Raw genomic sequence first — 27,402 nt, forward strand, 5'->3', positions numbered from 1 at the left:
CTTTAGCCTCCAGAGAAGTCCTCTCTTGGAGCTGCAGAAGCCAGCTGTCTGCTCCCATGTCTGCCCTGAGCTGGTCCTGAGAGAGAGGATCTCCCTCTTCCTAAGTGAGCTCTCAGTCTCCCACTGCTAGAAAAAGTTTCTTGGCTTGTGGTGAGGCTGGTGGGAGCAGAGCCAGGAGAATGATGTAACTGAAATCTTCTGTCTGACTTGGAGCAGGCCTGCAGCTGGTCTGAAGGCACGGGCTGTGGGGGTGGGAGCTGAGAGACTCCAGGGTGGAAGAGCTTGGGGGAATCCCAGCGTGCTGGATCGCTGCAGCAGTGCTTGTCCCAGCAGCTGAGGTGGCAGGGAGCAGCAGTGTCTGTTAGCACAGCCCTGCCCTGTCTGTTAGCACTGGGGGAACAAGACACCCTGTGTGCCCCCTCAGCCCTGGCTTGGGGCACAGGGACACAGTGGTGATCTGGAGGCACTGGAGTACCTGGGGATGCTTGGGGAAGAAGGAGAGGCACGAAAGAGGGCTCTGAGGTGCTGATTTTAACCCCTGGAGGTGTCAGGGCAGGGGTGAGAGTGGCTGGTTCACAGTGTGTGTGTGCACACAGCAGGGCTTGTTGTAGGGCCCTGCAGAGAGAGGGCCTGAGGACAGCATCCCAGAGGGGCAGGGCTTGGAAGGGGCCTGTGTCAGGAGGCTGGGGCCAGCCCTTGTTCAGTGGTGCCCAGTGACAGGACAAGGGGTAATGGGCACAAACTTGAACAGAGGAAGCTCCATCCCACCACGAGGAGGAACTTCTTTAATTGAAGGGGACTGGAGCAGGCTGCCCAGAGAGGTGGTGGAGTCTCCATCTCTGGAACCATTCCAAACCCAGCTGGATGTGTTCCTGTGTGACCTCCTCTAGGTTCATGGTAGCTTTACTCTGCAGCCAGTTACACCAACTGGGCTGAAAGGGAACCCCCTGAACACCTTCCATAACTGCTCTTACTCTTTCTTTTCCTCACAGAGGCACCTCCCTCCTATGAGCAGAGCTGCAGCAGTGCCAACTCCAGCATCAGCAATGGCAACTAGCCCTTCCCAGCTTCGAGCCCCGCTGGCACTGCCCGCCCCGGGCACCGTGGTTCATCTGCCTGCTGCAAAGGCTGCTACAGCACAAGGTGGCTTCTCCTCTGGCTGGCTGCTCGCTGGGGTCAGTGGCACAGCCCAGGCTGGGCTTTTGAAGTCTCTTTCTAGGGAGGAGGGGGGAAAAAACCAACCAACCAACCAAAAGAGCAGCCAGAGCAGCCTGTGTGTGCGTGTAGGAGGGGACTCCTGCTGCCTCACCCAGTGCTGGAGAGCTGCTTCTGCCCCCGGGGTGCCCTCTGCAGCAGCCTGTGTTTAAAGTACTGTAGCCAACACTAACTGCTTTCCTACCCAAGCACCTGCGATGCCTTATCTGAAACGCTCCTGGCTGGGCAAGTTTCCACTCTAGGTGGGGGCTGGGCTCTGTGCACTTCCTCCCTTCTCTCTGCAGGGGCCAGGTGCTCTCCAGAAATGGGTTTTGACAGCCTTTCTTCTCCTCCTCGTAGGTCCTGAGGGTAGGTGAAACAGGAGGTTTCTTGGAGTGAGCAGGTTCAGAAGGTCAGGGACTCTTCCAAAGCCACAAGCACAAGCCCTGGCTGTCGCTGTGCTGGGGGGAGACTGCCCAGCAGCGCTGGGGGGTGACTGCCCAGCAGCCTTTGCTCCCCTCTCTGGACCTCTGCCTGTGTACACTGGGAGGAGAGCAGGCTCTGGCAGCAGGGAGCTTGCCACGGCGTTGCTCGTGACCCAAGAGGCCCTGGTGAACTGTGGAGGGCGAGCCTGGTGGTACCATGGGGTACCAGCCAGCCAGCTCCTGGTACCATGGGTACCACCAGCCAGCTCCTGGTACCATGGGTACCACCAGCCAGCTCCTGGGCTTTGCTACCAAGGGCAGCTTTTCACAAGGCCTGTGGGGCCCTTGCTCGCTGCCAGAGCGCAGCACCCAGGATGAGCAGCACTGAGCCTGCAAGCTGGGCACCAGCTCCCTCTGCCCCATCTGCCAGCCCTGCAGGGTGCCCTCTCCATCCCCCCTGCCGCTGTCTTTGGCAGGCCAGATTTACATGACAATCAAGTTACAAAATCTGTCCAATGCTACCTCTGAGTCTGCCCAAGGACCCTAGGGGTGGAAGCCCTTCCCTGGGGGTGTCCCTCCCTCCCTCCAGGCTCAGGCTGGCATCTGGCAGGAGCGGGCCAGGCTGCCGCGGCCCAGCACGAGGGCAGGTGGCCTGGGGACTGCGCTCCCTGAGGGACGGTGCTGGTTCACTGCTTGTCCCCTGAGCCACCTCTGGGGCCACAGAAACGAGCAAGAGGGGACACAAAAGTGCTACTGCTCAGCTGCAGCCTGTGCTGGAGCTGACAGGTCGGGGGAAGAAGCTGGTGGGTGCAAACCACCCTGGTTTGGCTTTGTTTTGGTTTGGTTTGCTCTTTGGTTTCTTGAACCCTTCCCCTTGTTGAGCTTTTTGACTGCCCAAAAGCTGAGGAAGCCACAAACCAGAGAGATCAGAGCCACAGGCCTCCTGCCAGGGCTCAGACTGTGGACTGCAGACCTTTGGGACTGCCTCATGCTGGGTGGGCAGCACCTGAGGAACCTCTTAGGAGCGCTTACAGCCTCTGCTGCACCCCTGCTGGCAGGCAGGCAGGCAGGCAGGCAGCTGGGGCCAGGCCCTGCTTTGCACTCTCCCTCTGCAAATGCTTTTTATTTGGTTTTATCTCTTCTGGGCTTTTTTAAGTGTCTGAAGCTCTTTAAGGGTAAAGGTAGAGAAGTTGTCCTCCTGAGCAGTGCTGGCACAACATGCACCAAGGGTGAGAGAATGATTGTCCTTGACCCTGAATATCTATAAATATCTATATATATATATATATATGAGATGAAGTTTTGTTTTTAAGGACTGAACTCAGAAACACAAATTTTAATGCTGTATTTAATAAATTATTCTAAGAGAAACTCTGTGCTGCTTCCTCCATCGCTGGTCCTCAGCCATCTGCCTGTCCAGGCCAAAACCAGGCCTGTGCACCTTGCACCACACCTCTCCATGGCTTTCTCAATCCCTCCAGGGATGGGGACTCTGCCTGGGCAACCTTTTCAGGGAAGGAATTGTTCCTCATGTCCAACCTAAACCTCCCCAGGTTGCAGCTTGAGGCCATTTCCTCTTATCCTGTTGCATAGAAAAGGAGGTCAACCCCCACCTAGCTCCAGCCTCCTTTCAGGGAGTTGTAGAGAGCCAGAAGGTCTCTCCTCAGCTTCCTTGTCTCCAGGCTGAACAGCTCCCTCAGCTGCTCCTCCCCAGCCCTGTTCTCCAGACCCTTCCCCAGCTTTGTTGCCCTTTCTGGACCTGCTCCAGCCCCTCAGTGTCCTTCTCAAAGTGAGGGGCTCAAACCTGACCCTCAGTATTTGAGATGTGTCCTCACCAGTGCTGAGGGCAGGGGCACCGTCACTTCCCTACTCCTGCTGGCCACACCATTGCTGATCCAGGCCAGGATGCTGCTGGCCACCTGAGCAGGCACTGGCTCATCTTCAGCTGGCCATTGTTCCCAGCTCCTTTTCCACCAGGCAGCTCTCCAGCCACTCTGCCCCCAGTATTTCCAAATGTTTGGAGGGAGTTTGGCACCAAGTGGACTCAGCTCTGGAAAGAGCAGCCCCTCTGCTGCTTCTCAGCCCCATGGGTCTGGGGCAGCGCTGTCTGAAGAGGTGGCTTGGTGGAGAGGGAGTGGAGAGTGAACTCTCCCTTCAGTAGAATGGAGAGGGAAGGGCTGCAGCCCTGCAGCCCAGCAGTCCAGGCCCTCTCCTGAAGAGCTCTTGGGAATAAGCTTATTGAAAATGAAAGGTGGCTCCTCCCCATGCCCACAGTTTGGTGATGCCATGGCTGAGGCATGCAGGTGATACCTAAAGGTTGTCCTGGCAAGCAGCCTGTGCTGTCATCTGTGTCTTGGACATGAGGATCCTTCTTCACTCTCTGCTCAACCTAGGCTTCTGCTCAGCTTTTATTAAGGCTCTCTCCTTTGCCTGGTGGTTGGTGCCTGCTGTGAGAAGGGGTTAAAAGCAGGTGTGTGGCTGTCATGGTCTCCCTTCCTGCTGCTCTTCCTCCCAGTTAGTTGAACCTAGTTTGCCTGGCTCAGCCTGTGGCCTTCCATGCTGTCAGCTCCTTTCAGACCTCAGCCCAAATCCCCTCCACACCTCTGCAAAAATTCCTGTGACCTGCCAATGCTTCTGGGTGTGCCAAGTTCTGCTACAGGCTCCTGACCCAGCCAGGGTCTGGGAGAGGCAGCCTGGGCTAGGACCAAGTTCCTGGTTCCTTGTTCTCTATTCCTGAAGCTAAGCTACTGGTGATGTGTCCAGCACATTTCCTTGGCTGGAAAACTGGAGTGCTGCTTGGTTACTGTGGCCAGAGCCACTGGGATGCTCTTCTAGGCCCCCAGCCAGTGCCTGTCCTCCTTGTTTACCCTTTGCAGTTGGGAATGCACCATTCCTGGTGGGGACTGTGGAGAGGAGAAGCCAACTGTATCTCATGCAGCCCCTGTGCCTCTGCACTGCCCCTGTGCACCTGAGCTTGCTCTCCCAAATTAGCAGAGGACATGGAATGCTTTGGTTTGGAAGGCACCTTTCAAGGTCACCTGGTCCAACCCCTCTGCAGTGAGCTGGGACATCTTTCAAACAGATCAGGTGGCACACAGCCCCTCTCCACCCTGACCTTGAAGGCTTCATGCAGGTGTATTTGCTACAGACTGGTCCTCCAGCAGCTCTTACTGTACACAGTGACTGCTTGGCAAGGCAAGGGGCAAGTGGGCACACTCTTCACTGCTGAGGAGTCTTCTGGCTGCTGTGGAGGGAGCAGGAAGGAGCTGGAGCTAGACCTCGTGGTGGTCCTTGTTCTGTTGTGTGCTAGAACTTGGGCAGGCACAGCTCCTGCAGAGAGAGACCTCTGAGATGTGGGAGATGGCTGTGGCCAGGCTGCAGCAGGGTATACTCTCAGCTTGTCTCTGAGCAGCCTCCTGTTGTGCCCATGGCCAGAAACAACCAGCAAAGGTTTCCATTGTCCTGCCCAGCCAGGCCTGGCCCCCAGTGCTGTGGCAGCCACCCAAAGCCTGACACAAAGAGCTTTATCTGTGTTTCATGGACCCCTTTGAAATTGTCCAGCATTCCAGGGTGGAGGAGTTAGTCCAGCTCTTCTTAAACCCCCCCATGGTCATGGCCCCAGGACACTGCAGCAGCAAGGTTCTTGGGGTGTTTGGCTACTTTAGATGAGCTTGGTGGAGCAAACCCAGTCTGGGTGTGGAGAGGGTGAGTGGACAGTGCTGCTGTCTTTGGCCTCACTGCTCTGCAGCCTCTCCAGCTTCCACCTCTGTAAGTCCTGGGAAGCTCCTCTAGGCCCTGGGCCATCCCTGCCACCCTGAACTCTGGAATGAAGAGATAAAAAAGGCCATTCTCTGCCCCCAGCTGTGGGCAAACAACTTCAGTGCCCAGGAATTCATTCAACCTCCTGTCTCAGACTTGTCAGCAGTTGTTTGGGTGTTGTTTGAAGTGGGGGAGGGAAGCAGTGGGGTGCAAGTGAAGTTTGTTTGCTGATGGTCTCCAAATCTGCATTCAGGGGAAAATACCAAAATCATCATTTGCCTTCCCCCCCCACACCCCATGCTGCTTCCTTTTCACCCTCCATGGCTTTGCTTTTGTCCCACTCTCCACGTGTGCCTCCTCCACTGTTTTGTTTTCTCCCATGCTTGTGTCCTACCAAAGTCCACTTTGGCACCTGCTGCCCACTGCCTGCAGGAGATAGGGAAAGAGGAGATCATAGAATCATAGAATCAATAAGGTTGGAAAAGACCTCAATGATCATCAAGTCCAACCTGTAACAAGACCAAGGGCAGGGTCCTGCAGCTGGGTGGAGGCAATCCCAGGCACAAATCCAGGCTGGGCAGGGACTGGCCTGAAAGCAGCCCTGAGGAGAGAGCCTTGGGGGTGCTGGGGGAGGAGAAGCTCACCAGGAGCTCTCAGTGTGCACTTGCAGCCCAGAAAGCCAACCAGAGCCTGGGCTGCAGCAGGAGAAGTGTGGCCAGCAGGGCAAGGGAGGTGATTCTCCCCCTCTGCTCAGCTCTGGGGAGACCCCACCTGGAGTACTGCCTCCAGTTCTGGAGCCCCTATTGCAAGAGGGATCTGGAGGTGCTGGAAGGTGTCCAGAGAAGGGCCACAAGGATGATCAGAGGGCTGGAGCACCTCTCCTATGAGGACAGACTGAAGGAGTTGGGGCTGTTCAGTGTGGAGAAGAGAAGGCTCCCAGGTGACCTCATTGTGGCCTTCCAGGATCTGAAGGGGGCTCCAGGAAGGCTGGGGAGGGACTGCTCAGGATCCCAGGCAGTGATAGGACTAGGGGGAATGGAATGAAGCTGGAGGTGGGGAGATTGAGGCTGGAGGGGAGGAGGAAGTTCTTCCCCATGAGAGTGGTGAAGCCCTGGAATGGGTTGTCCAGGGAGGTGGTTGAGGCCCTGTCCCTGGAGGTGTTTAAGCCCAGGCTGGATGAGGCTGTGGCCAGGCTGATCTAGTGTGGGGTGTCCCTGCCCACAGCAGGGGGGTTGGAACTGGATGATCCTTGTGGTGCCTTCCAACCCTGACTGATACTATGATACTATGACTACTAAACCATGGTTCCAAGTGCCACATCCAATCCTTTTCTAAACAGCTCCAGGGATGGGGACTCCACCACCTCCCTGGGCAGCACATTCCAATGACAAACAACTCTCTGGGAAGAACTTTCTCCTCACCTCCAGCCTAAACCTCCCCTGGCACAGCTTGAGACTGTGTCCTCTTGTTCTGGTGCTGCTTGCCTGGGAGAAGAGACCAACCCCCACCTGGCTACAACCTCCCTGCAGGGAGTTGCAGAGAGCAAGAAGGTCTCCCCTGAGCCTCCTCTTCTCCAGGCTAAGCAACCCCAGCTCCCTCAGCCTCTCCTCACAGGGCTGTGCTCCAGACCCCTCCCCAGCCTCATTGCCCTTCTCTGGACACCTTCAAGTCTCTCAATGTCCTTCTTGAACTGAGTAGCCCAGAACTGGATGAGGGACAAGAAACTCTTTGTTGGCTGTGATTATTTTTTCGGCTTTCCCCCTTAGCTTTCAGTGGTTTTGTACAAGTAAATATTTCCTGCTAGAAGTTTTCCTGTTGAGCCAGCACAAGAGAGGAGATAAAAGGTTGTCTGGGGGTCCAGTTGGGCTTTATGCTCTGTATTCTAAACCCTTTCCAGCTATCTGCAACAGGAGTGTCCCAGCTCTCCTCCTGAGGAGGCTGGTGGGGTGAAGCCCTCAGAACTTGTGCCCTGCCTTGCACCAATGCTGCTGACTGGAATTCTTTGCTCCTGTGGTTCTCTTTACCCGTGGTGGGGAAGTTTTCTATAACATTTGCCGTGGCTCTGTACAACCTGAGACTTTTGTGCAGTTTAATACCAGGTTTTAAAATGGAAATGAGCAGTTTCAAATGTTTACCATGGCTGCTGGGGAGTTACTTAGAGGTTTTTTTTTGGGGGGAGGGGGGCCCTGGCTTTTAAACCACCAAATGTAAAGAACTGTCAATGTAAATAAAGATCTTTTTAAAGACCAAGCGAGCTCCTGGTGGGGGCAGGGTGCAGCTTGTACACCGAGGTGCTGGCACAGGGGGTGAGAAGTGGCTCTTGGCTTACAGAGGAGACATCCACACCTGCAGCTGAAGCTCAGAAGCTGATTTCTAGCCAGCGATAAAGCAAAGCCACATCTCCAACTCAGCTGGGGGACCGCCGGGCTGGGCAGACTACTGGTGGGACGATCCCCATTGTCCCCACGATGGAGAAAGGTCCAGCAGGAAGGAGCCAGGCTGGAGGAAGCGCTGGGGCGGTTGGGTGTTCTCTTCCTGCTGGCAGGAATCCCAGGATGTGGAGGTCCGTCCCTGCTCGCCCGGCTCGGTGCGGGAGAGGGCGGTGTCAGCCCGGCCGGAGGGCTGCAGCTGCAGCCACCATGGCCAAGCTGTTTGTGGGCTCCATGCTGCCTATGGCCCTGAGCTCCGCCGCTGCTCTCACGGCTCGCAGCAGCTGCTGCAGGGCAACGGGAAGCTAATGGCAAACCAGATCTTGTCCTTGCCCTGCCTGCCTGAGTTAGCACGTGTAGCTAAACTGGTGGAGCTGCAGGGTTTGAGGGCAGCCAGAGAACCATGGCAGGTGGTGATGGGCTCTGGGTGTTCCCAGGGATTTGTGCTTCTTGCGGGAGCCTCTTCCCTGCCTGGTGGCTCAGGGGGGTTTGTCCCAGCAACCGTAGTGTCCCAGCTCCAGATGAGAAAGATAGAGCCTCAAAAAACACAAGGGGAGAGGTAGCGCCGGACCCACTGGCCTGATGGCCCATCCTGCCCTGCCAACCCATCCTGTCCTGCCAACCCTCCTCTGCCTTGTCCCGGAGGCACAAGAGCACCCACAGCTGCTGGGATCTGGGTGTGTGGTTTGTGGTTTGTAGGAGCAGGGGTGGAGGTGAGCGATTCCCTCCCACGTTAAGGTGAGCATCGCTAGTGCAGGATGGAGGCGATGATGCTCCAGGGTGACCCTGGGGCTGAGGCCGTTTGGAGGTGATGAAGCAAATGGTCACTCCATCCTGGGGGCAGACAAGGACACCCATCCCAGCCAGCATCACCGCGGCCGGCTCAGCTCTTTCCCCTGCCTGAGGCAGGGAGCGCTGGGACCCCCGGGTCCCCACACGGCGGCAGGCACCGGAGGGGCTGCGGTGGGAACTCCCTTGGCCCTGCCGGAGCTGCCACTGCACAGCTGGCTCCCGGGGGGATGTGGGTTCATTAATTAGCTGCTGCTGAATTGGGGCAGGGGCTGCGCTGCTGGGGTGACGCTGGGCCGGGCAGGGGCTGCGCGGCGGCGGGGGGCTCAGTGCCAGCGGGGAGCTGCGCGGCGGCGGGGGGCTGAGCGGCGGCGGGGGGGCTGAGCGGCGGCGGGGGGGAGCTGCGCGGCGGCGGGGGGGGAGCTGCGCGGCGGCGGGGGGGAGCTGCGCGGCGGCGGGGGGGAGTTGCGCGGCGGCGGGGGCTGCGCAGCGGCGGGGGGCTGCGCTGCTGGGGTGACGCTGGGCCGGGCAGGGGCTGAACGGCGGCGGCGGGAAGCTGAACGGCGGCGGGGAGCTGAGCGGCGGCTCCCGCCTCAGGCCCGGGGACTCTTATTTTGACCGCGGCGCGGCCGGGCCGGGCGGGGGCAGCAGTCGCCGGCACTGGGCTGCGCTGCGGGCCGGGCGGGGCCGCTGCGGCTCGGCCTTCCCCTTCCGAGAGCCTTTCTCCTGCGCAGGGCGGCAGGGGCTGAGGCCGGCGCCGCGTCGCGGCGGTGCCCGGGTGAGCGGCGCCGGCAGCTGTCGCCTCTAGCAGTGATTTGAGGCTGAGGTCCTGGACGGCCTTTTAGGGTCTCTCACACACTCCCCTCCGCACGCCGCGGGGGAGGCCTCGCAGGGGCAGGAGCGGCCGTGGGCGCAGCCGAAGGCCGCGGAAGGGGAGCGGGCGCGGTCAGGGCGCTGGGTGCGGGCAGGGCGCTGGGTGCCAGCCGGGCGCGGGCAGGGCGCTGGGTGCGGGCAGGGCGCTGGGTGCCAGCCGGGCGCGGGCAGGGCGCTGGGTGCCAGCCGGGCGCTGGGTGCGGGCAGGGCGCTGGGTGCCAGCCCGGCGCTGGGTGCCAGCCCCGCGGGGCCGGGTGCGCTGGGGGAGCTGGGCTCCGCCGGGCAGTACCGAGGCTGTCAGAACTGGGGCCGAGTCTCGGGTTAGCAGGTGTGTGCGGGCACCGGTGGTCTCTCCCACGGTGCTCTACCGTCTCCAATCCCACTGGGTTTACTAAGTGCATCTTCTGATGGTCTCATTGCCCACTGGTGCTGGGTGGGTGGTGTGAATGCTCAGTGCCGCAACGGCGCCAGGATGAGAGCAGTGGTAACCGCAGGTGCAACCCCAGCGCCAGACCAGGGGGCTCTGGAGAAAATCTCCAGGAGCAGCTGGTGGCCAGGGCCTCGCAGCTGGAGTCTCCTGCAAAGCAAAGCAAACACCAGGCTTGTCAGCCCCTCCGTGAGGAGTGAGGTGTCGGAGTGGGGCTGCAGGAAATCAGCCCGTGGGCCGAGGGAGGGAAGGTCGTTCCTCGAAGAGCTGCTAATAAAGGTGTGAATTGGTGTCAGGGTGCTGTGTTTGTTCTCCGTGAAACCAGCGCGCCGCTGCTCAGGGAGGCTGCTGCAGCAGCGTATCCCCAGTGCTGCTGTCATTTCCCTCGCTGGCAGCGAAGCAGCCGCCTATGGAGGTGTTTATCTCCCCCCTTGTGGTATCTTTGACGAGCTGTAAAAGAGCTAATTGTTTTGCCATCATGGATTTATGGGCCTGGGTATTGGGAGGGGCTCTGCGGGCTTTGGGAGGGTGCTTGGGGTGCAGGGAGGGAGTGAAGTGGCTGGAATCCCTCCTGGGACCCTGCGGGGCAGGACCGAGGTGAGCTGCCCCCTTCTCCCTGTGATGTCCATCCCGGTTTGTAGACTCTTAATAGCTTGCAGGCATAGGAATACCACAGTAGTGGCAGAAGTCGCAGCAGAAGACAGTTGTCTAAGGGTCATTCTTTTTGGCAGGAGGACAGAGGGGGTCAGGATCTTTCAGGGGTCTTCTTGCATGGGCTTTGTTTAGGTTTATGGGGAAGTGCTGCCATGGTATTCCTCTCATGGTATTCCTAGAAGTTTGGGAAACCCATTATCCACCAGGAGCGGCTAAATTTGGAGGTGCTCTTGCCCTTGCATAGCACCGGAAGAGCACCAAGCTGCGGCCGTGAATGGTGGGGTAAAAGCCGCGGTACGAGGGGCCAAAGCCGCCCTCTCAGGAGCTGCCGGCACAGGTAGCCCCGAGTCCGTGTTTTGGGAGTGCGAAGAGCCCAGCCTGGCCTTGTCCCCGGCTCACCCACTGCCCCACCTGTACGGCAGCCTCCCGCTGGGCGCCGCCATGACGCGGAAGGAGCCCCGTGGGGGCCGCCATGCTGGAGCGCGCATGCGTAGTGAGCGGCGGAGCGTCTCCATTGAGAAGAATGAGGGGAAAGGGGCGGGACCAAGGCGCGAGGAGCCGCCGAGGGGGCGGGGCTACGCTCCGGGGCTCTGGCCATGGCCACAGTGGATGCCGAGGTGAGTGAGCGGCGGCGTCCATCTGCCCGGGCGGGAGGGAAGGAAGATGGGGGAGCGTACAGTGGTATCGCCCAGGGCCAGGCGGGTTCTGTCGGAGGCCGGGAGGGGGTCCGTGCCCCCGCCGCCCCATGGTTCAGTCCAACTCCTCTGAGGGGAAGAATGTGGGAGCCGCTGCCATTGTGTGTAGGGGGGGGCCCGGGACTCTGTATAAGTAACACCCCTGCACGGTGAGTCAGTGGTATGGGCCATACAGGTTCCGGGGTTCCTCCCCAATGGGAGCGAGTGCGTGTGGCGGAGGCGGGGGAGTGCCGAGGCCTCCATCCACGTTCCGGGGCCCGCCCATGCGGCGCGGCGCGGCGCTGGGCGGCGCTGGCGCCGCTCCATCCAGAGTGCGGGGCCGGGCCGGGCGGGGCGGCGGCGGCGAGGCCGCCGCTATGAGCCATGCATGGTCCCGGGCGGCGGGCCGGCGCCCGCGCGGGGGCAGGCGCGAGACATGCAGAGCGCCGCGCCCGCGCAGCAGCGGCGGGGCGGCCCCGGCCCCGCTCCTGGCCCGCCCCCGGCGGTCTGGCCCCGCGCGGCGGGAGGAGCCGGCGCGCGGCCTGGCGCGGCCTGGCCCCGGCGGCGGCGCAGGGAGGCCGCAGCTCGCCGTGCCCTGCCCGGCAGCCCCGCGGCTCGGGGAGCCGTCTGCGGGAGCCAGCCGCGCCTGGGGCGGGCCCGGCTCTGGCGGGGCTGCGGGGGCGCCTTCGGCCGGCACGTCTCTTGAGTTTCCCCGCAGAAAACCCTCCGAGGTCTCTTCGGAGCCTCTCCTGTACTGCCTGCTGGAGCAGGCCCCCGGCTTGCCCCTGCTCCCGGGGAGGGAAAAGTGCCTCCCGGCGAGCCGAGGGGAGCGGGCTGCGATGTGCGGGAGCTGCAGCAGCTCCTCGGCGAGGCCGGGCTGCCAGCCGCACGCAGCCTGTGTTCCCATGGTTGGCTTAGCGGCCTGAGATGCTCGCTCGGAGCGCAAGGCGAGCGCCGGGATCGCTTCCAAAGTCCCCACAGAAAACCGCCTTTGCCGCGTAATGACTATTAGCTTTAATTAGCCGGGTCTGTGGATGTCCCCGAAGAGCACAGCGCGGCTCAGCTCCCCCATCCCGCTGTGCCGGCGGCACACGGAGCTGAAACCCTGCCTGCACCTGCGGTGGTGCTCAGTGCCAGAGCGAAACTTTCCCCTTAGTTGTGTTGGAGAACATAAACGTCTCACGAGTCTGTTTGCCCTGGAGTGAGCATCAGCTTGCAGGGTGCTGGCTGCTGAGCCTTGGGCTGCACAAAGACAGTGAGGAGATAATTACACAGGTGAGCATTCGTAAGCACAGGGAGCGAGGTGGAGGTGAGTGGTGCTCTGTAGCTGTGAGCAGCTGCTCAGCAGCATCTCCCAACAGCTGGGTTACACCTTCCAGTCCAGCTGTGACAGGCTGTGCTGTGGCCTGTCCCAGCTTCCCCCTCTATTCAGAGGGAACCTCTGCCCTGTTTGGGATGGAGTTTGTGGCATGGCCATGCAAGGGGAAGTACTGCAAGGAAAGATTGAATCACAGAATCAACAAGGTTGGAAAAGACCTGAAAGTCCAACCTGTCACCCAACACCTCCTGACTGCTAAACCATGGCTCAAAGTGTCACATCCAGTCCCCTCTTGAACACCTCCAGGGATGGGGACTCCACCACCTCCCTGGGCAGCACATCCCAATGGCTAACAACTTTCTCTGGGAAGAACTTTCTCCTCACCTCCAGCCTAAACCTCCCCTGGCACAGCTTGAGACTGTGTCCTCTTGTTCTGGTGCTGCTTGCCTGGGAGAGACCAGCCCCCACCTGGCTACAGCCTCCCTTCAGGAAGTTGTAGAGAGCAAGAAGGTCTCCCCTGAGCCTCCTCTTCTCCAGGCTAAAGTTCATTACTCGGACAAGATTTCCCTCATCTTTGGTTGCAGTTTTGTCCAAGGCTTTCCCTTCCACCACAACTGCCTCTCAAGGCCTGGTCCTGCTGCCTCTCCCCTTCTACTCTGCCCTGGTAATGCTGCATCTGGAATACTGTGTCCAGTTCTGGGCCCCTCAGTTCAGGAAGGACCTCAGGGAATTGCTTGAAAGAGTGCAGCACAGAGCCACAAAGCTGCTGAAGGCAGTGGAACATCTCCCTGTGAGGGCAGACTGAGGGAGCTGGGGCTTGGAGCAGAGGAGCCTGAGGGGTGACCTCATTCCTGTTTATAAAGCTATGAAGGGCAGTGTCAGGATGGAGCCAGTGATAGGAGCAGAGGAGGTTCCATGTGAACATAAGGAAAAACCTCTTCACTGTGGGGGTTGCAGAGCCCTGGAGCAGGCTGCCCGAGCCCTGGAGCAGGCTGCCCAGAGAGGTTGGGGAGTCTTCTTCTGTGGAGACTTTCAAAACCCACCTGGATGTGTTCCTGTGTGACCTGCCCTGGGTGATGCTGCTCTGGCAGGGGGGTTGGGCTGGGTGAGGCACTCTAACATTCTGTGATTCCTTTGTACCTTTAAAGAGGATCAGCTCTTCACCTTGTGATAGAGGAATCAGCCCTCAGGTGCTTCAGTGACTCCATGGTCCTGTTTTGCCTTTGGCTGCCTGGGTGGGATTGCTTTCAGGAGAATAGCTGTAACCAGGGCAGGAGTCTGCTTGTAACTCATCAACTCTTAGTGGTCTTTACACTACAGGTGCACACCTTTTATTTTGGGCAGCACCTCCCAGGAGTCCTGGCTGCTCTGCTGTCTGTGCAGAGCATTAAAGAAACATTCCTCTTCCTGGCTTAATATCCCCAGATGTTGCTGTGATTATGGAGCAGGAATGGTGACTCACTTGGAGTTCAAGTCCTCTCCTCCCCTCCCCCCATAAACTCAGAGAAAGCTGTGACCAGATCTGCTTTTTGAGGGCAGAGGGGAGGAAGTTGGTATCCATCAGGCTGGAATTCAGAGGCTGGAGGAGATGCTTTTTGCTTCCCCAGCGTTGCTGGGGCAGAGCAAGGAGTGACAGCCCAAAACTGTGGTGTTCTGCCTCGTGCAAGATGGAGCAGAGACAAGGGATTGTTTCACTTGGTGGAGAGAGGTGCAGAGGTGTGTTGCTGGGAGGAGATGTTTGCTCTGAGCAGAGCTGGGTGGGGGTGGGCCAGCTGGAGGAGTGCTGTCTGTCTGACTATCTCTAGGGAGTGTCCACACCGCCTCTGCAGAACTCCAGACAGAATGGCCAGCATAGGATAACTTCTTGCCTAATCTTATGTTGATGAGTGAGGGAGAATCTCTCTGAGCACCAAAGTCACGAGGAGAAGTTCTTGAGCTGTAAACTTGGGTGGCTGTTCTCTTCTGGCTGCCTTACCCAGAGGCTGCTCCAACTAATCCCTTGGTTGAGCTGCCAGGTAAGTAGCTGTGCTGCAGACATTAGGTACAGTGACCACGCTGCTGCAGAGGAGCCTGGTTTGGCTGGTGCTTGTCTTTAGCAGGTGTCTTGTATCCAGGCAGTTTGGGGCTCTGATGTCTTTTCCACCTACTATGAATGCAGCGCTGAAGATTAAAGTTGAAGGCATCGAGCTCGTCTTGCTCAGCCAGTTCTGTGATCCTGCAGATTCATTGAATTTGCTGCTGCTGCTCCTGTTTGTGAAGAGAATGAGCTGATCTGGTGGTTGGTGTGTTTCCTAAACTGGTGGTTTGGTGGGAGCTCGGAGAGGGAGGTTTCAGGCCTCACCGCTCCATCGGGCTGGTGCTGCCCTGCAGCGGGCTGGCGCCAGTGTGCCAAGCGGGGAGGAAGGTGTGTGTGCGGCTTTGAACGAAGTGCTTCTCTTCAGAAGTCACACTGCATTTGTCATCATTTTCCTCCCTCCTATCTGCTCTGATCTGTTACATCTTTTTTCTCCTGGAGATGCAGCTTTGATCTTTGGAGCACAGAGGCGGCGTGCAAGCCACAGAGGGGACAGACTCCTCGCCACGCAGCACCCGCAGCCCAGCCCGGAGCTCCCAGCGCTGCAGCACCCAGCAGCTCCCCGGGCTGTAAGGCTGAGGAACTCAGCAGGCTGAGCAGCTTCTCAGATCAGGCTGGTGGTGCTGAGGCTTTGCCCTGGCTTTGATCCTTGCTCTCATCCCCCCAGCCAGCTGGTGCCGGAGCTCTGCAGGCAGCCCCTCCGCCCGTTCAATGAGCTCCCCACTGGATTAAGGGGCAAGGCGCTGTCAAAGCGCTGCCTATTCACGGGGCCCCGGCTGAAAGGAGGTTGCTGTAATAGGCCACTGAGTGCAGGAGTGATAATAGGAAAAGGCAGGACCTAATGAGCAGTGCCTTTGAGCTGTGAGCACGTAGATGGCTTCTTCAGTTTCCCACTTTCTGTTTTGCAGGTGAGGTGAAATCCAGCGCTCCTTTCAGGCCTGCCCTGCCCTGCCCTCCCTCCTCTCTCATTTACAGCTGGTGTCACACGTGAGGAGAGGGCTTTGCTTTGCTTTGCTTTCCCAGGGCTGGGGAAGGAGCCTGTGTCAGTAAGCCACATCAGGAGAAGCTGGTGCATTTGAAGCCTCATCATCATCTTCTCTCCTTCGTGAGCTGTCTGAAGCCTGCATGCTTTGATAGCTGCAGGACAGCTGTTTGTCTTGGTGCTGCAAGGGAGGTGTTAATGCTGTAGCTTGACAGGGGGGCTGGATGAACTTGGAGGTCCTTTCCAGTTGGAACAATTCTGTGTAGGAATAATTGATACTGTATTGGCATGAGATTGGGAACAGAGGCAAAATGGGTGTGTTTCCAGCTGGGTTCAGTCTCCTCTGGAGCACCAGGGTGAGTGTGGTGTGCAGCATTTTAGCTGTGCCTTTGTATGAAGAAAGAAGGATTCTTTTTCACTTCTCTGATGCTAAACCCCTAGTAAGGAGAGTTTATACCACGAGGGTGATGCAGCACTGGAACAGGTTGTCCAGGGAGGTAGTCAAGGCCCCATCCCTGGAGTTATTCAAGGTCAAGCTCTACAAGGCTCTAAGCAACCTGATCCAGTGGAGGATGTCCCTGCTGACTGCAGGGGGGTTGGACTGGATGACCTTTGGGGGTCCCTTCCAGCCCAAGCCATTCTATGATCTGTGATTCTGTAACTTTATCCATTAGAGTGTTTCACACAGGGGTTACTCTGTTAGCACATTAAGATTCCACACTGCCCTGTGCAGGACAGAATTTTCCTCTTGTCAAGTGGATGCTATCATCTCTCCATTTAGCTTGGATATTAGAAGAGACCTTTTCACTGAAGGGATTCTCAAACACTGGAACAGGCTCCCTAGGGAGGCAGCTGAATCCCCATCCCTGGAGGTGTTTGAAAGAGGCAGAGATGTAGTGCTGAGGGCTGTGGTTTAGCCCCAGCCTTGTTAGAGTTAGAGCATGGTTGGACTGAATGGTCTGAAAGATCTCTTCCATCCAAAAGCATTCTGTGATTGTATCCCCTTTTGTAAGATGGATTCTTGTGTGCTGAGCAAGCTGTGGGCTGGCACAGGCCCCTCTGGGAGCTCATCCTTTTCTTCCAAGTAAAAGAAACTTGAATCATACCAGAGCTTCAAATAACCACAGGATGGGCAAATGTGACTTCTGAAGTTTGAAGAAAGCCTTAGGAGTGCCCTTCAGTTGTGTTAAGCGAACGTGGCTCAGCCAAGAGAACTGAAGAAAGCATCTGGAGAAGGTTTTGTTGGGTCAAGGCAGAGACAGAGGCCTGGGCTGTACTTTAAAACAAGCTCTGCTGATATAATTACCCTGCCTGGAGAGGATGATTGTTCATTTTGCCTTCCTGAAATTGTCACACTAATTAAAGTCCTTGCTGTGGACAGAGCTGCAGCAGTTCAGAGCTGCTTTCAGACCCAGGCAGCCTATTTTCTGCTTCCCAAAGCGGAGCCTTGGGCTGCGCCTCAGAAGTTTGCCGACTTAGTTCTCTGGCCACGGAGGCAAGGAAATTGCTGTCCCCGAAGCTGTGTCAGCAAAAGTCCTGGGGGAGATGCAATTACCAGCAAACACCCTAACAAGAAGCAGCAAAACAAACAAACAGCTCTTCTGTGGAGGGAGCTGGTTGGAGCTGTGCTGGCAGATTGAGCTGGCCAGGCGCTCTGCTTGCCGCCAGCTGTGCCAGCTGAGGAGGGCATCGGCAGCCCTTAGCGGCTGGCAGAGAGCTGCGCCCGGCCCCGGGGGAGGGCTGCCAAAGGTGCATGAGAGCAGCTGATGGCAGCCTGATTAGGGACTGCTGCTGTGGTGTTGCCACTGATCAGCTGGGGCCTTGCTCTTTAGCAGCCTGCCTGGCATTTTGTGATCTCTCCTGTCCCTCCTGAAGCTGGGGCAGTGCTGCCTGTGTGGCATCCCTGCTGCAGAAGCAGAGCTGGGGAAGAGATGGCATCAGGGCTTCTTCCTCTTACTTTTGCCTAGCTTGCAGCACAGCAGAGCTGGTGCCTGTAGTTTGGATCCTCAGAAGAGGGGAAGGTGGTAGGGGATTATGTTTTGTGCAAGACTGAGTGTTTCAAGGAGCCTGCTTGTGTGCTTCTGGAGATTTTCCCCTTCCCTGACTGTGGTGGGAGATGAAGGTTGCCACTGAGAGGCTCACCTTGCTGTCTGTGCCTCAGATGGATCAGGGAGAGGTGGTGTGAGTCCATCTGGAGGTGATCAAGGCCAAGTTGGCCAAGGCCTTGAGCAGCCTGATCTAATGGGAGGTTTAAGAAGGACATCGAAACACTTGAAGGTGTCCAGAGAAGGGCAACAAGGCTGGGGAGAGGCCTTGAGCACAGCCCTGTGAGGAGAGGCTGAGGGAGCTGGGGTTGCTTAGCCTGGAGAAGAGGAGGCTCAGGGGAGACCTCATTGCCCTCTACAACTACCTGAGGGGTGGTTGTGGCCGGGAAGGGGTTGGTCTCTTCTCCCAGGCAAGCAGCACCAGAACAAGAGGACACAGTCTCAAGCTGTGCCAGGGGAGGTTTAGACTCGAGGTGAGGAGGAAGTTCTTCACCGAGCGAGTCATTGGTCATTGGGATGTGCTGCCCAGGGAGGTGGTGGAGTCCCCATCCCTGGAGGCATTCAAGAGGGGATTGGATGTGGCACTTGGTGCCAATGTCTAGTCATGAGGTCTGTGTTGATAGGTTGGACTTGATGATCTTCGAGGTCCTTTCCAACCTAAGTTATACTGTGAGGCTGATACTGAGGTGTCCCTGTCCATGGCAGGGGGGTTGGAACAGGATGATCTTTGAGGTCCATTGCAAGCCAAACCATTCTATGAATCAACGTGTGGGCAGGCACATCCCCTTGGTGATGGCTGGCAACTGGTTGAAGTGGTGAAGTAAATCTGGCAGGGAGTAGAAGAGTTTGCTATGGCCCCACTGGCTTAGCTTGGCTGCCAGGCTCCTGGAATGTGTATAAACCCTGAACAAACTGTAATGACAGCATGGCTTGGTGCTGGTGTTGCTGTGTCTGAGACAGAAAAGCTTTCCTGCTTTTAATTAAAGACTTCTAGCACAGGCAGGGTATGAAGCAATCACAGAATGATAGAATGGCTTGGGTTGGAAGGGACCTTGAACACCATCCAGTTCCAACCTCCCTGCCATGGGCAGGGACACTTCTCAGCTAGGCTTGGCTGCTCAAGGCCTCATCCAGCCTGGCCTTGAACAGCTCCATGGAGGAGGCATCCACCATGAGCAACCTGTGCCAGAGTCTCACCACCCTTGTGCTGAAGAACAGCTTCCTCAGATCCAGTCTAAACCTGCTCCCCCTCAGCTTCAAACCATTTCCCCTTATCCTGTCTCCAGACACCCTCAGGAAAAGTCTCTCTGCAGCCTTCCTGTAGGATCCTTTCAGGAGCTGGAAGGCAGCTCTAAGGTCTCCCTGGAGTCTTCTCTTCTCCAGGCTGAACACCCCCAGCTCCCTCAGCCTGTCCTTACAGCAGAGGTGCTCCAGCCCTTGGATCATCTTTGTGGCAAGCAGGAATTGTTCTTCCAGGAGGATTCCTGTTCCCTTAGTGCCCAGCCAGCTCCCCACCATTCTCTTGCCTCCGGGCCAGCTCCTTTTGCCCACATTCACCTTGGGATAGTTTGGTGTCCCAGTCCAAACCCTGCTGCCTGACACAGGCTGCAGGCAGCTGCTGAGCAAGGCGAGCCCACACAGCGTAGGGCTGAGCTGCCTGTGTGGCCAAGGGAGCAGCTCAGGGTGGAGGTGGGCTGGTAAATATTAAATCTGCCCTTCCCTGTGTCATCTCTCCTCAAGGGAGAGCTCTCAGAGGCAGTGGTGAGCAGTGCCAGTTAGGAGAGGGAGAAGGTGAGTGGGATGGACTGGTAGAGCAGAAAATTCAGGTCCACTTCTGTTTGCATACGGCTGAAGCATCCTGCAGAGACAGCACATGGGAGAGGGAGGAGGTAAATGTGGAGCCAGAGAAGTGAGCTGGCATGGAGAAACTCAGCACAGAGCCAGGTAAGTGACTGAGCCTCCTTGTTACAGGGAAATGTAAAATCATGCAAACAGGGATAAAAACATTCAAAGTGATGATAAGTTCTCGGGTCAGCTAGGCCAGAACATCACCCAGGAGGTGGTGATGAGCTTGCTGTAGCTACAGCATCCAAAGCCAGCAGCCTGAGGACTGGGGAGCTGAGCAGCTTGAGGTGAGTGGAGCTGCCAGTGGTGCCTAAAGACTGCAGAACAGCCCCATGGGCCCTGATTTGGGGCAGAGGGTTTGAGCTGAGGCCAGGAGGCTCGTGCTGCAGAAACACATGCCTGCTTGTGCTTGTCTTGTTGCTGAGAAGAGGAATGTGGTGCTCCTTGCTTCTGAGGGCAGAGGGCAGCCAGGATGAATCTGGTGGCTTGAGGCATCTGCAGAGGGCACAGCATGAGAGCATGGGCACCTCTCTGGGGAGGGAACTGCAGTGCAGGTGTCCAAAGTGAAATGTGCTGCTGGTTAACTGCCTTGGTTGAGTTGAGAGTCTCTGTGTGCTTCAGAGTGCTGCCTCAGACTTGGCATTAACTTCACTCAAGTGTAGATGTGTGCACAGATGGTTTTTAGCTCCTTAAGTGGCAGAAGAGAACTCTGGTCTCCTCAGGATTATTGGCCATGACCTGCTGATGCATTTGAGTGCAGGGAAATTGATGGTTCCTTTCCCCTTCTCCCTGTTAAGCATGAGCTCCTGGAGTCCTGAGAGTCTCAGCTGCTCTCCTCCTCTCCAGCCCCACATTTCCAGTCCTTGCTGTGTCAGAGGAACTTTTCAGAGGTAATTTCTCCTGAAGGCTCAAAGCCAGAAGGCAGATTACCCAAACCATGTTATCCAGCTTCAGTGCTAGTTGGGGATGTTTCCTACTGCTGATGCAGAGCACTGGGAGGTGCTCTCAAATATCATAATGATGTTTCCATCATGATGTTTCAACATGCACATGATGGAATGCAAGGGAAGGATTAATGAGTTTCAGAATGACAGCTGTTGGTTTGGGAATGGAAAGTACTCCTGTCACAGTATCAGGAGGTCCCTCTGTGTCTGGTGACTGCAGATGTCCAAAGGCCTCTTGACTTCAGAGCCCTGTCCTGCCTCCAGGCTGGCTAAGGGTTTCAGTGCAGTGTTAGCTCAGCCCAGGTGGGAGCAGCTGGGCAGCAAAGCCATAGACATCTGTCCACTCACAACATCTTTGTAGCTTCATTTATCCTCTCTTGATTGAAGGGCTGGAGAGCAACCCCCTGTGGAGAAGGACTTGGGGGTGCTGGTGGGTGGAAAGCTGCACGTGAGCTGGCGTGTAAGGATGTGGCACTTGGGGACGTGGTTTAATGGCCATGGTGGTGCTGGGCTGATGGTTGGACTCCATGATCTTAGAATCAGAGAATTGTCAGGGTTGGAAGGGACCTCAAGGCTCAGCCAGTTCCAACCCCCCTGCCATGGGCAGGGACACCTCACACTGCAGCAGGTTGCTCACAGCCACATCCAGCCTGGCTGCAAACACCTCCAGGGATGAGGCTTCCACCACCTCCCTGGGTGGCCTGTGCTACGCTCTCACCATCCCCATTCCTATCCCTCCCTGACACCTTCAAAATTCCCTTCCCAGCTTTCTTGTAGCCCCCTGCAGATCCTGGAAGGCCACAATTAGGTCTCCTCGGAGCCTTCTCCAGACTGAACAGCCCCAACTCCCTCAGCCTGTCCTCATAGCAGAGGTGCTCCAGCTTTCCAACCCAAAGGATTCTATGATTCTATCATTTTATGTCTGCTCTGGGTGCCCTGGGAATCCCAGCCATGCCTGGAGGGGAGGATTTGGGGGGCTGCAGAGGCAGTGCCTCCAGCTGGGATGGCACCAGGACCCGTGCTGAAGCGGAGGTGAGGCTTTCAGTCTCTTGCACTTTTAGTATCATAGTATCAGTCAGGGTTGGAAGGGACCACAAGGATCACCCAGTTCCAACCCCCCTGCCATGGGCAGGGACACCCCACACTAGATCAGCCTGGCCAGGGCCTCATCCAGCCTGGCCTTAAACACCTCCAGGGACAGGGCCCCAACTACCTCCCTGGACAACCCAGTCCAGGGCTTCACCACTCTCATGGGGAAGAACTTCCTCCTCCCCTCCAGCCTCAATCTCCCCACCTCCAGCTTCATTCCATTCCCCCTAGTCCTATCACTCCCTGAGATCCTGAGCAGTCCCTCCCCAGCCTTCCTGTAGCCCCCTTCAGATCCTGGAAGGCCACAAGGAGGTCACCTGGGAGCCTTCTCTTCTCCAGACTGAACAGTCCCAACTCCTTCAGTCTGTCCTCATAGGAGAGGTGCTCCAGCCCTCTGCTCATCCTCCTGGCCCTGCTCTGGACACCTTCCAACACCTCCAGATCCCTCTTGTCCCTCCTGTAATAGGGGCTCCAGAACTGGAGGCAGGACTCCAGGTGGGGTCTCCCCAGAGCTGAGCAGAGGGGGAGAATCACCTCCCTTGCCCTGCTGGCCACACTTCTCCTGGTCATCCAGTGCAACCCCCTCTGCAGTGAGCAGGGGCATCCTCAGCTAGATCAGGCTGCCCAGAGCCCTGTCAAGCCCTGAAGAAATGACCTTATTTTTTCCATGCATTTCTCATGTCAGGGGGGTGGGGGTGTGGGTTAGGTAGCAAATTTACACCTTGTCAAATGTGTTTGATCAGTGTAAAGAGGAGAGTATCTCTGTTGGGCAGATGAAAGCTTTAACAGGGAGGCTGCTTGCGCGTAGCATCCTCTGGGCCCTGCAAGCCTGAGCACAGACCTCCAGATTGTCAGCACATAAAGCGTGAGTCTAAATATTTCATTAATTGAGGAGCATTATTAATATTTGATTGATTAAATCAACACCCAGAAGGCTTTGCAGAAGCCAGCACCACTGCTCAACTGGTAACCAAGACACGAGGCTTGTTTGTCATAGCTTCTGTCAGCTCAAAATGGTTTAGGTGTTAAGGGTGCCACGAAATCCAGAGAGAGAAATCCTTTTGTTCCTTGGATTAGGAAGGGGTTGGGGTTGGGGTGTTTTTTTAGTGCTCCTTGGATACCTTGGTTCAAATCAGTGCTTTAATGCCTGCTAAATAGGCAAAGATGGGTGCTTATAAGTATGTGTCCTACAGGACCGGGAGATGACATCTGGAATATTTCATCTCTTCTTTTTCCGTTGTCACACTTGGAGGAGAAGCAGCAAATGTCCCTCTAAAGATGGCCTTTGGGTGAGGTGGAATGTTTGCTCTTGCTCTAGTGCCAGATCCTCTAGCTTTCAGAGCATGTGCTGGGGCGAGGGGCAGAGCTGTGCTGGCTTTTAATCAGCATCCCCCTGGAGTGGGGAGATGCCACCAGTGAGCAAACAAACTGCTGCTGAGCACACGTGCTGAAGATTTGTCGGCTTTGCCTTCAGGGAATTTACAGTGGGGAGTGCTTAGCACAGCCTGCAGCTCGTGTCCTTGGAAGAGAGCAGTGAGGGGAGGTCAGTCTGTCCTGGTTGTTATGGGCAGCAGGGGCAGGGAGGGGATTCTGCCCCTCTGCTCAGCTCTGCTGAGACCCTACCTGCAGTGCTAAGGCAGCTCTGGAGCCCTCAGCACAGCACAGCCAGGGACCTGTTGGAGCAGGGCCAGAGGAGGCCACAGCAGTGCTGGCAGGGCTGGAAGCCCTCTGCTGTGAGGCCAGGCTGAGAGAGTTGGGGTTGTGCAGCCTGGAGGAGAGAAGGCTCCAGGGAGACCTTCTGGTGGCCTTGCAGTACTGAAAGCAAGCTGGGGACAGACTTGTGACAGGAGAAGAGGTGATGGTTTGAAACTAAAAGAGGAAGATTCAGCCTGGAGAGAAGGACGAAATGTTTGACACTGATGGCAGTGAGAGCCTGTCCCAGGTTGCCCAAAGAGGTGGTAGATGTCCCATCCCTGGAACCATTCCAGGTCCTGAGGCTCTGAGCACCCTGCTCCAGCTGCAGCTGTCCCTGCTGAGTGCAGGGGGGTTGGACTGGATGAGCTTTACAGGTCCCTTCCCCTTCCACCATTCTGTTTCCACTTTGTTTCCCACTCAGTGCAAGTTGATTTCTCATTGGTTTTTTGTTTGCAGCCTTTAGCCCAGGTGTCTGTCACACACCCTGCACCAACTCCTACTTTTGGGGGGGATTTCTTTGTGAGTTTTATGTTCTCCTTTCCTGCTGGAAGTCTCCTTTGTGCTGGTGATAAAGCTGCACTGTTGGGTTTCTAAGAGCTTCGGCACCTTTTCTCTCCCAGCTCTGTGTCGATAGCACATCAGTCTTAGTCATTTAAGTCTATTATGAAAACTGATTGGTTTGATGCCTCCTCAAATCCACACCTCCAGACTATCCTCTTGGAGGTTCTTTTATAGACATCATTTATCTTCTGCCCCAGTCTGACAGCAGGCTGTAATTTCCCTTAGCTGCTGCAGATGCAAATGCTGGTGCCGGCTGGAATTACAAGGCACAGGTTTTATTGCCCTGGCTGCTGCTTGGCCTGGGGTTGTGGCTCTGGGCTGCCATCACCAATGACAGATGACACAAAGATCCTCCTCACCCCCAGCCAGCGTCAGGGCTTAAATCCAGCTCCTGGTGTGACCCCGGAGGCAGCTGGGCTGCGGAGGAGAAGGTCAGGAGGTGATGGGGTGTGAGGGTGATTTGTCAGGGCTGAGGCTTGGCTACTGCTAGGAAGTTTTTGCGGCCAACTTGCCTTTCTTCACCGGCCCTTTGTTCGCCTCCACGCTTCCGCCGAGAGGCAGGACCGGCGGCTCCTCCATTGGCCGCAGGCAGCCTCCTCCCTCCCTCCCCGTGCGGCACCGGCCGGGGATGCGCTCCGGGGGCAGCGCCGGCCCCGGGCTCCTGCCCCAGCAGCCTCCTGCAGCGGGGAGGGGGAACAGCTGGCAGAGGGGATTCCCTCCTCTGCTGTGACCTGCCCCTAGCCAAGCCAGCACCAGATCGAGCCCTCAGCAGGGCCCCAAGGAAGCCACTTGGATATTTAGGGTCATGAGGCTGGAGGAGGGCCTGGAGCACGTCCTGCAAAGAGGGGCTTGAGGGAGCTGGGGTTGTTCAGTCTGGAGAAGAGGAGGCTGAGGGGAGACCTCATTGCCTCTACAGCTCCCTGAAAGGAGTTTGCAGAGAGGAGGGGCAGCCTCTTCTCCCTGGTGGCAAGTGACAGGACTGGAGGAAATGGATGGAAGCTGTGCCAGGAGAGGTTTAAGCTGAATATTAGGAAATATTTCTTCACTGAAAGGGTTCTCAGACAATGAAATGGTCTGCCCAGGGCAGTGGTGGAGTCACCATCTCTGGAGGTGTTTAAGCAGAGTGTGGACCTGGTGGTCAGGGACATGGTTTGATGGTGACCTTGCAGTGCTGGGTCTAAGTTTGGACTGGATGATCTTGAAGGTCTCTTCCAACCAAAGATCTTCTGTGGTTATTCTGTGATTCTCAGTGACTTCCCAGAAGTTGGGAGGTTTGCTCTGTCTCCCCTCAAGGTGCTTGTGAAGCAGCAGCAGGGGCATGTCAGCAGCTTGAGGCTGGGTAGTCTGCAGACCTGGCCACAGAGCCGACTGCAGGAGGCCCCTTTGTCTGGGTGCTTATACACTGGATGCCCGGGGACGCTCTAAATGCTTGAAATGACAAAAAGTCCACAAGTGGAAGCTGGTTTGGAGCTGCCAAGGGCTGCCTCTGTTGCAGGTGTCTGCTTTTAAAGAGAAATGTAGATGGTGACACAGCCCTTGGTCCCCTGTGCTCTCCCTGAGGAGTCCGAGATCTGCCATGTGCTGGGGTGGTAATGCTGCTGCTGCTGCTCCCTGCCCAGGCAAGGAGATTGGACAGCAGTCCTTCTCCCTGCTGGGTGCTCATTAACATTTTCCTGCTGATGTATTATTAATTAAGCTATGCTTTTTATTGCCTTGCAAGTATAGATAGTGCTTTGTAAGCACAGAACAGAACCTGCTTCTTTCCCAGGCTTTCTGAAGCCATGTGCAAAGTGAGAGCGTTGGAAAAACAGACTGTGGGGCTGACTGCTGAAGCAGGAGCAGCCTCTGGGGTTTGTTTTCTTTTTTCCCTCCTAGCAGATGTCCAGCTTCATGGCTGACTGGGGCTGCTGAATGTGGAGCTATATGAGCAGAGAGCAGAGGACTCACAAATGCAGTGTGTGCAGAATTAGTGCAGACAGATAATAGGACTTAAGTGCCAGGAGAGTTTGCAGCACTGACCCTCCATGAGACAGAAGATTACAGAGACTACAGTGCAATGTTACAGTTAAAAGACTCTTGAGACCTGATCTGAACCCAGAGACCTTGGGGAGGGATTTGCCATCAATGTGGGGCAGTGGTCACTGGCAGCCCAGCAGGCAGCTGTGTGCTGGGCTGCATCAGAACCAGTGTGACCAGCAGGCCAAGGGAGGGGATTCTGTCCCTCTGCTCTGCTCTGGTGAGACCCCACCTGCAGCCCTGCCTCCAGTTCTGGTGCCCCCAGCACAGGAACGACCTGGAACTGCTGGAGAGGGTCCAGAGGAGGCCACAAAGCTGATCAGAGGCTGGAGAACCTGCCCTGTGGGAACAGGCTGGGAGAGTTGGGGCTGTTCAGCCTGGAGAAGAGAAGGCTCCAGGGAGAGACCTCAGAGCAGCCTTCCAGTACCTGAAGGGGGCTCCAGGAGAGCTGTGGAGGGACTTTTGACAAGGGCTTGGGGTGACAGGATGAGAAGCAATGGCCTGAAACTGGAACATGGCAGATTTAGGTTGGACATCAGGAGGAAGTTCTTTACTATGAGGGTGGTGAAATACTGCAACAGGTTGCCCAGGGATGTGGTTGAGGTCCCAGCCCTGGAGACATTCCAGATCAGACTTGAGGTGGCCCTGAGCAGCCTGATCTAGTTGGAGGTGTCCCTGCTGCCTGCAGGGGGGTTGGACAAGATGACCTTTGAAGGTCTCTTCCAACCTGATGCAATCTGTGAAGCTGTAAGTAAAGGCAGGAGAAGCTTTCCTGCCTCTGCTGGATAACATTAAGTGTCCTTTGGGTTTTCAGCCAGGTGAGCCTCAACTGTTTGCTACCAGCATTGTTGTCTGGTGTCTGTTAGACACTGTCCACCTTTCCAATTGGATTCCCAGCAGTGCAGCCATTCCTGGACTTCCCTTCTGTCCTCAGTTCTTTCTGTAGGAATGCTCAAATCAAGCTTTCTGTTGCCTTCCAAGTGGAGGTGGTGGAGTCCCCATCCCTGGGAGCGTTCAAGAGATGTGTGGCCGTGGCACTTGGGGACATGGTTTGGTGGCCATGGTGGTGCTGGGTTGATGGTTGGCCTGGATGGTCCTAGAGGTCTTTTCCAAGCACAACAGTTCTGTGCTGCTGTGCTTCAGGGGCTGTTTTCCCAAGCTGATTTGTAGAGCTCCTCTTTCCGCAGCCGCTGCCATTCTCTTGGTGCCTTGTCTCCTCCCCTCCACTCACCAGCTGCAGGCTGGCATTAAGCAGCTCTGTCTTGACAGGAGAATGCTGGATCGTGTTGCTGCCATCTGGGCTGGGCAGCAGAGGGGAGGAGTAGTTAAAATCTCTCTTTTCTGCTACATCCTGAGCCACTGATGTGACAGCATCGGCATCAGAGGGCTGGAGGATCTCTCCTATAAACTGAGGCCGAATGAATTGGGGCTGTTCAGCCTGGAGGAGAGAAGGCTCCAGGGAGACCTTAGAGCAACGTTTCAGTATCTGCAGGGGAGCTGCAGGCAGGCTGGGGAGGGACTGTGCAGAAGGGCCTGTGGGGGTAGGACAAAGGGCAATAGTTTGAAACTGGAGCAGGGCAGAGTTAGGTTGGACATCAGGAGGAAGTTC

The 27,402-nt window shown here is 56.7% G+C and overlaps 2 protein-coding genes across 4 annotated transcripts in view; both read left to right on the forward strand.

Moving 5' to 3' along the window:
- ARRDC1 (arrestin domain containing 1) overlaps positions 1-7,638 on the forward strand; it is a 53,058-nt gene extending 45,420 nt beyond the window's left edge. Inside the window, exon 8 of the mRNA XM_068164236.1 lies at positions 993-7,638. Within this exon, the coding sequence (XP_068020337.1) occupies positions 993-1,057 (65 nt within the window). The 3' untranslated portion in view covers positions 1,058-7,638. The remainder of the gene's footprint in view (positions 1-992) is intronic.
- A 3,472-nt stretch (positions 7,639-11,110) lies between these two features.
- EHMT1 (euchromatic histone lysine methyltransferase 1) overlaps positions 11,111-27,402 on the forward strand; it is a 143,906-nt gene continuing 127,614 nt past the window's right edge. Inside the window, exon 1 of one of the 3 annotated variants that reach the window (XM_068164139.1) lies at positions 11,111-11,167. In XM_068164139.1, coding sequence (XP_068020240.1) covers positions 11,147-11,167 — 21 coding nt within the window. In that variant the 5' untranslated portion in view covers positions 11,111-11,146. Of the gene's footprint in view, positions 11,168-12,140; positions 12,500-14,508; positions 14,558-27,402 lie in introns of those variants that run through there. The other 2 variants (XM_068164148.1, XM_068164151.1) reach the window with 2 other exon arrangements.

This window comes from Melanerpes formicivorus, unplaced genomic scaffold (assembly GCF_026170545.1).
Source record: "Melanerpes formicivorus ecotype bairdi unplaced genomic scaffold, bMelFor1.0.p_v2 SCAF_77, whole genome shotgun sequence".
NCBI classification, from domain to species: domain Eukaryota; kingdom Metazoa; phylum Chordata; class Aves; order Piciformes; family Picidae; genus Melanerpes; species Melanerpes formicivorus.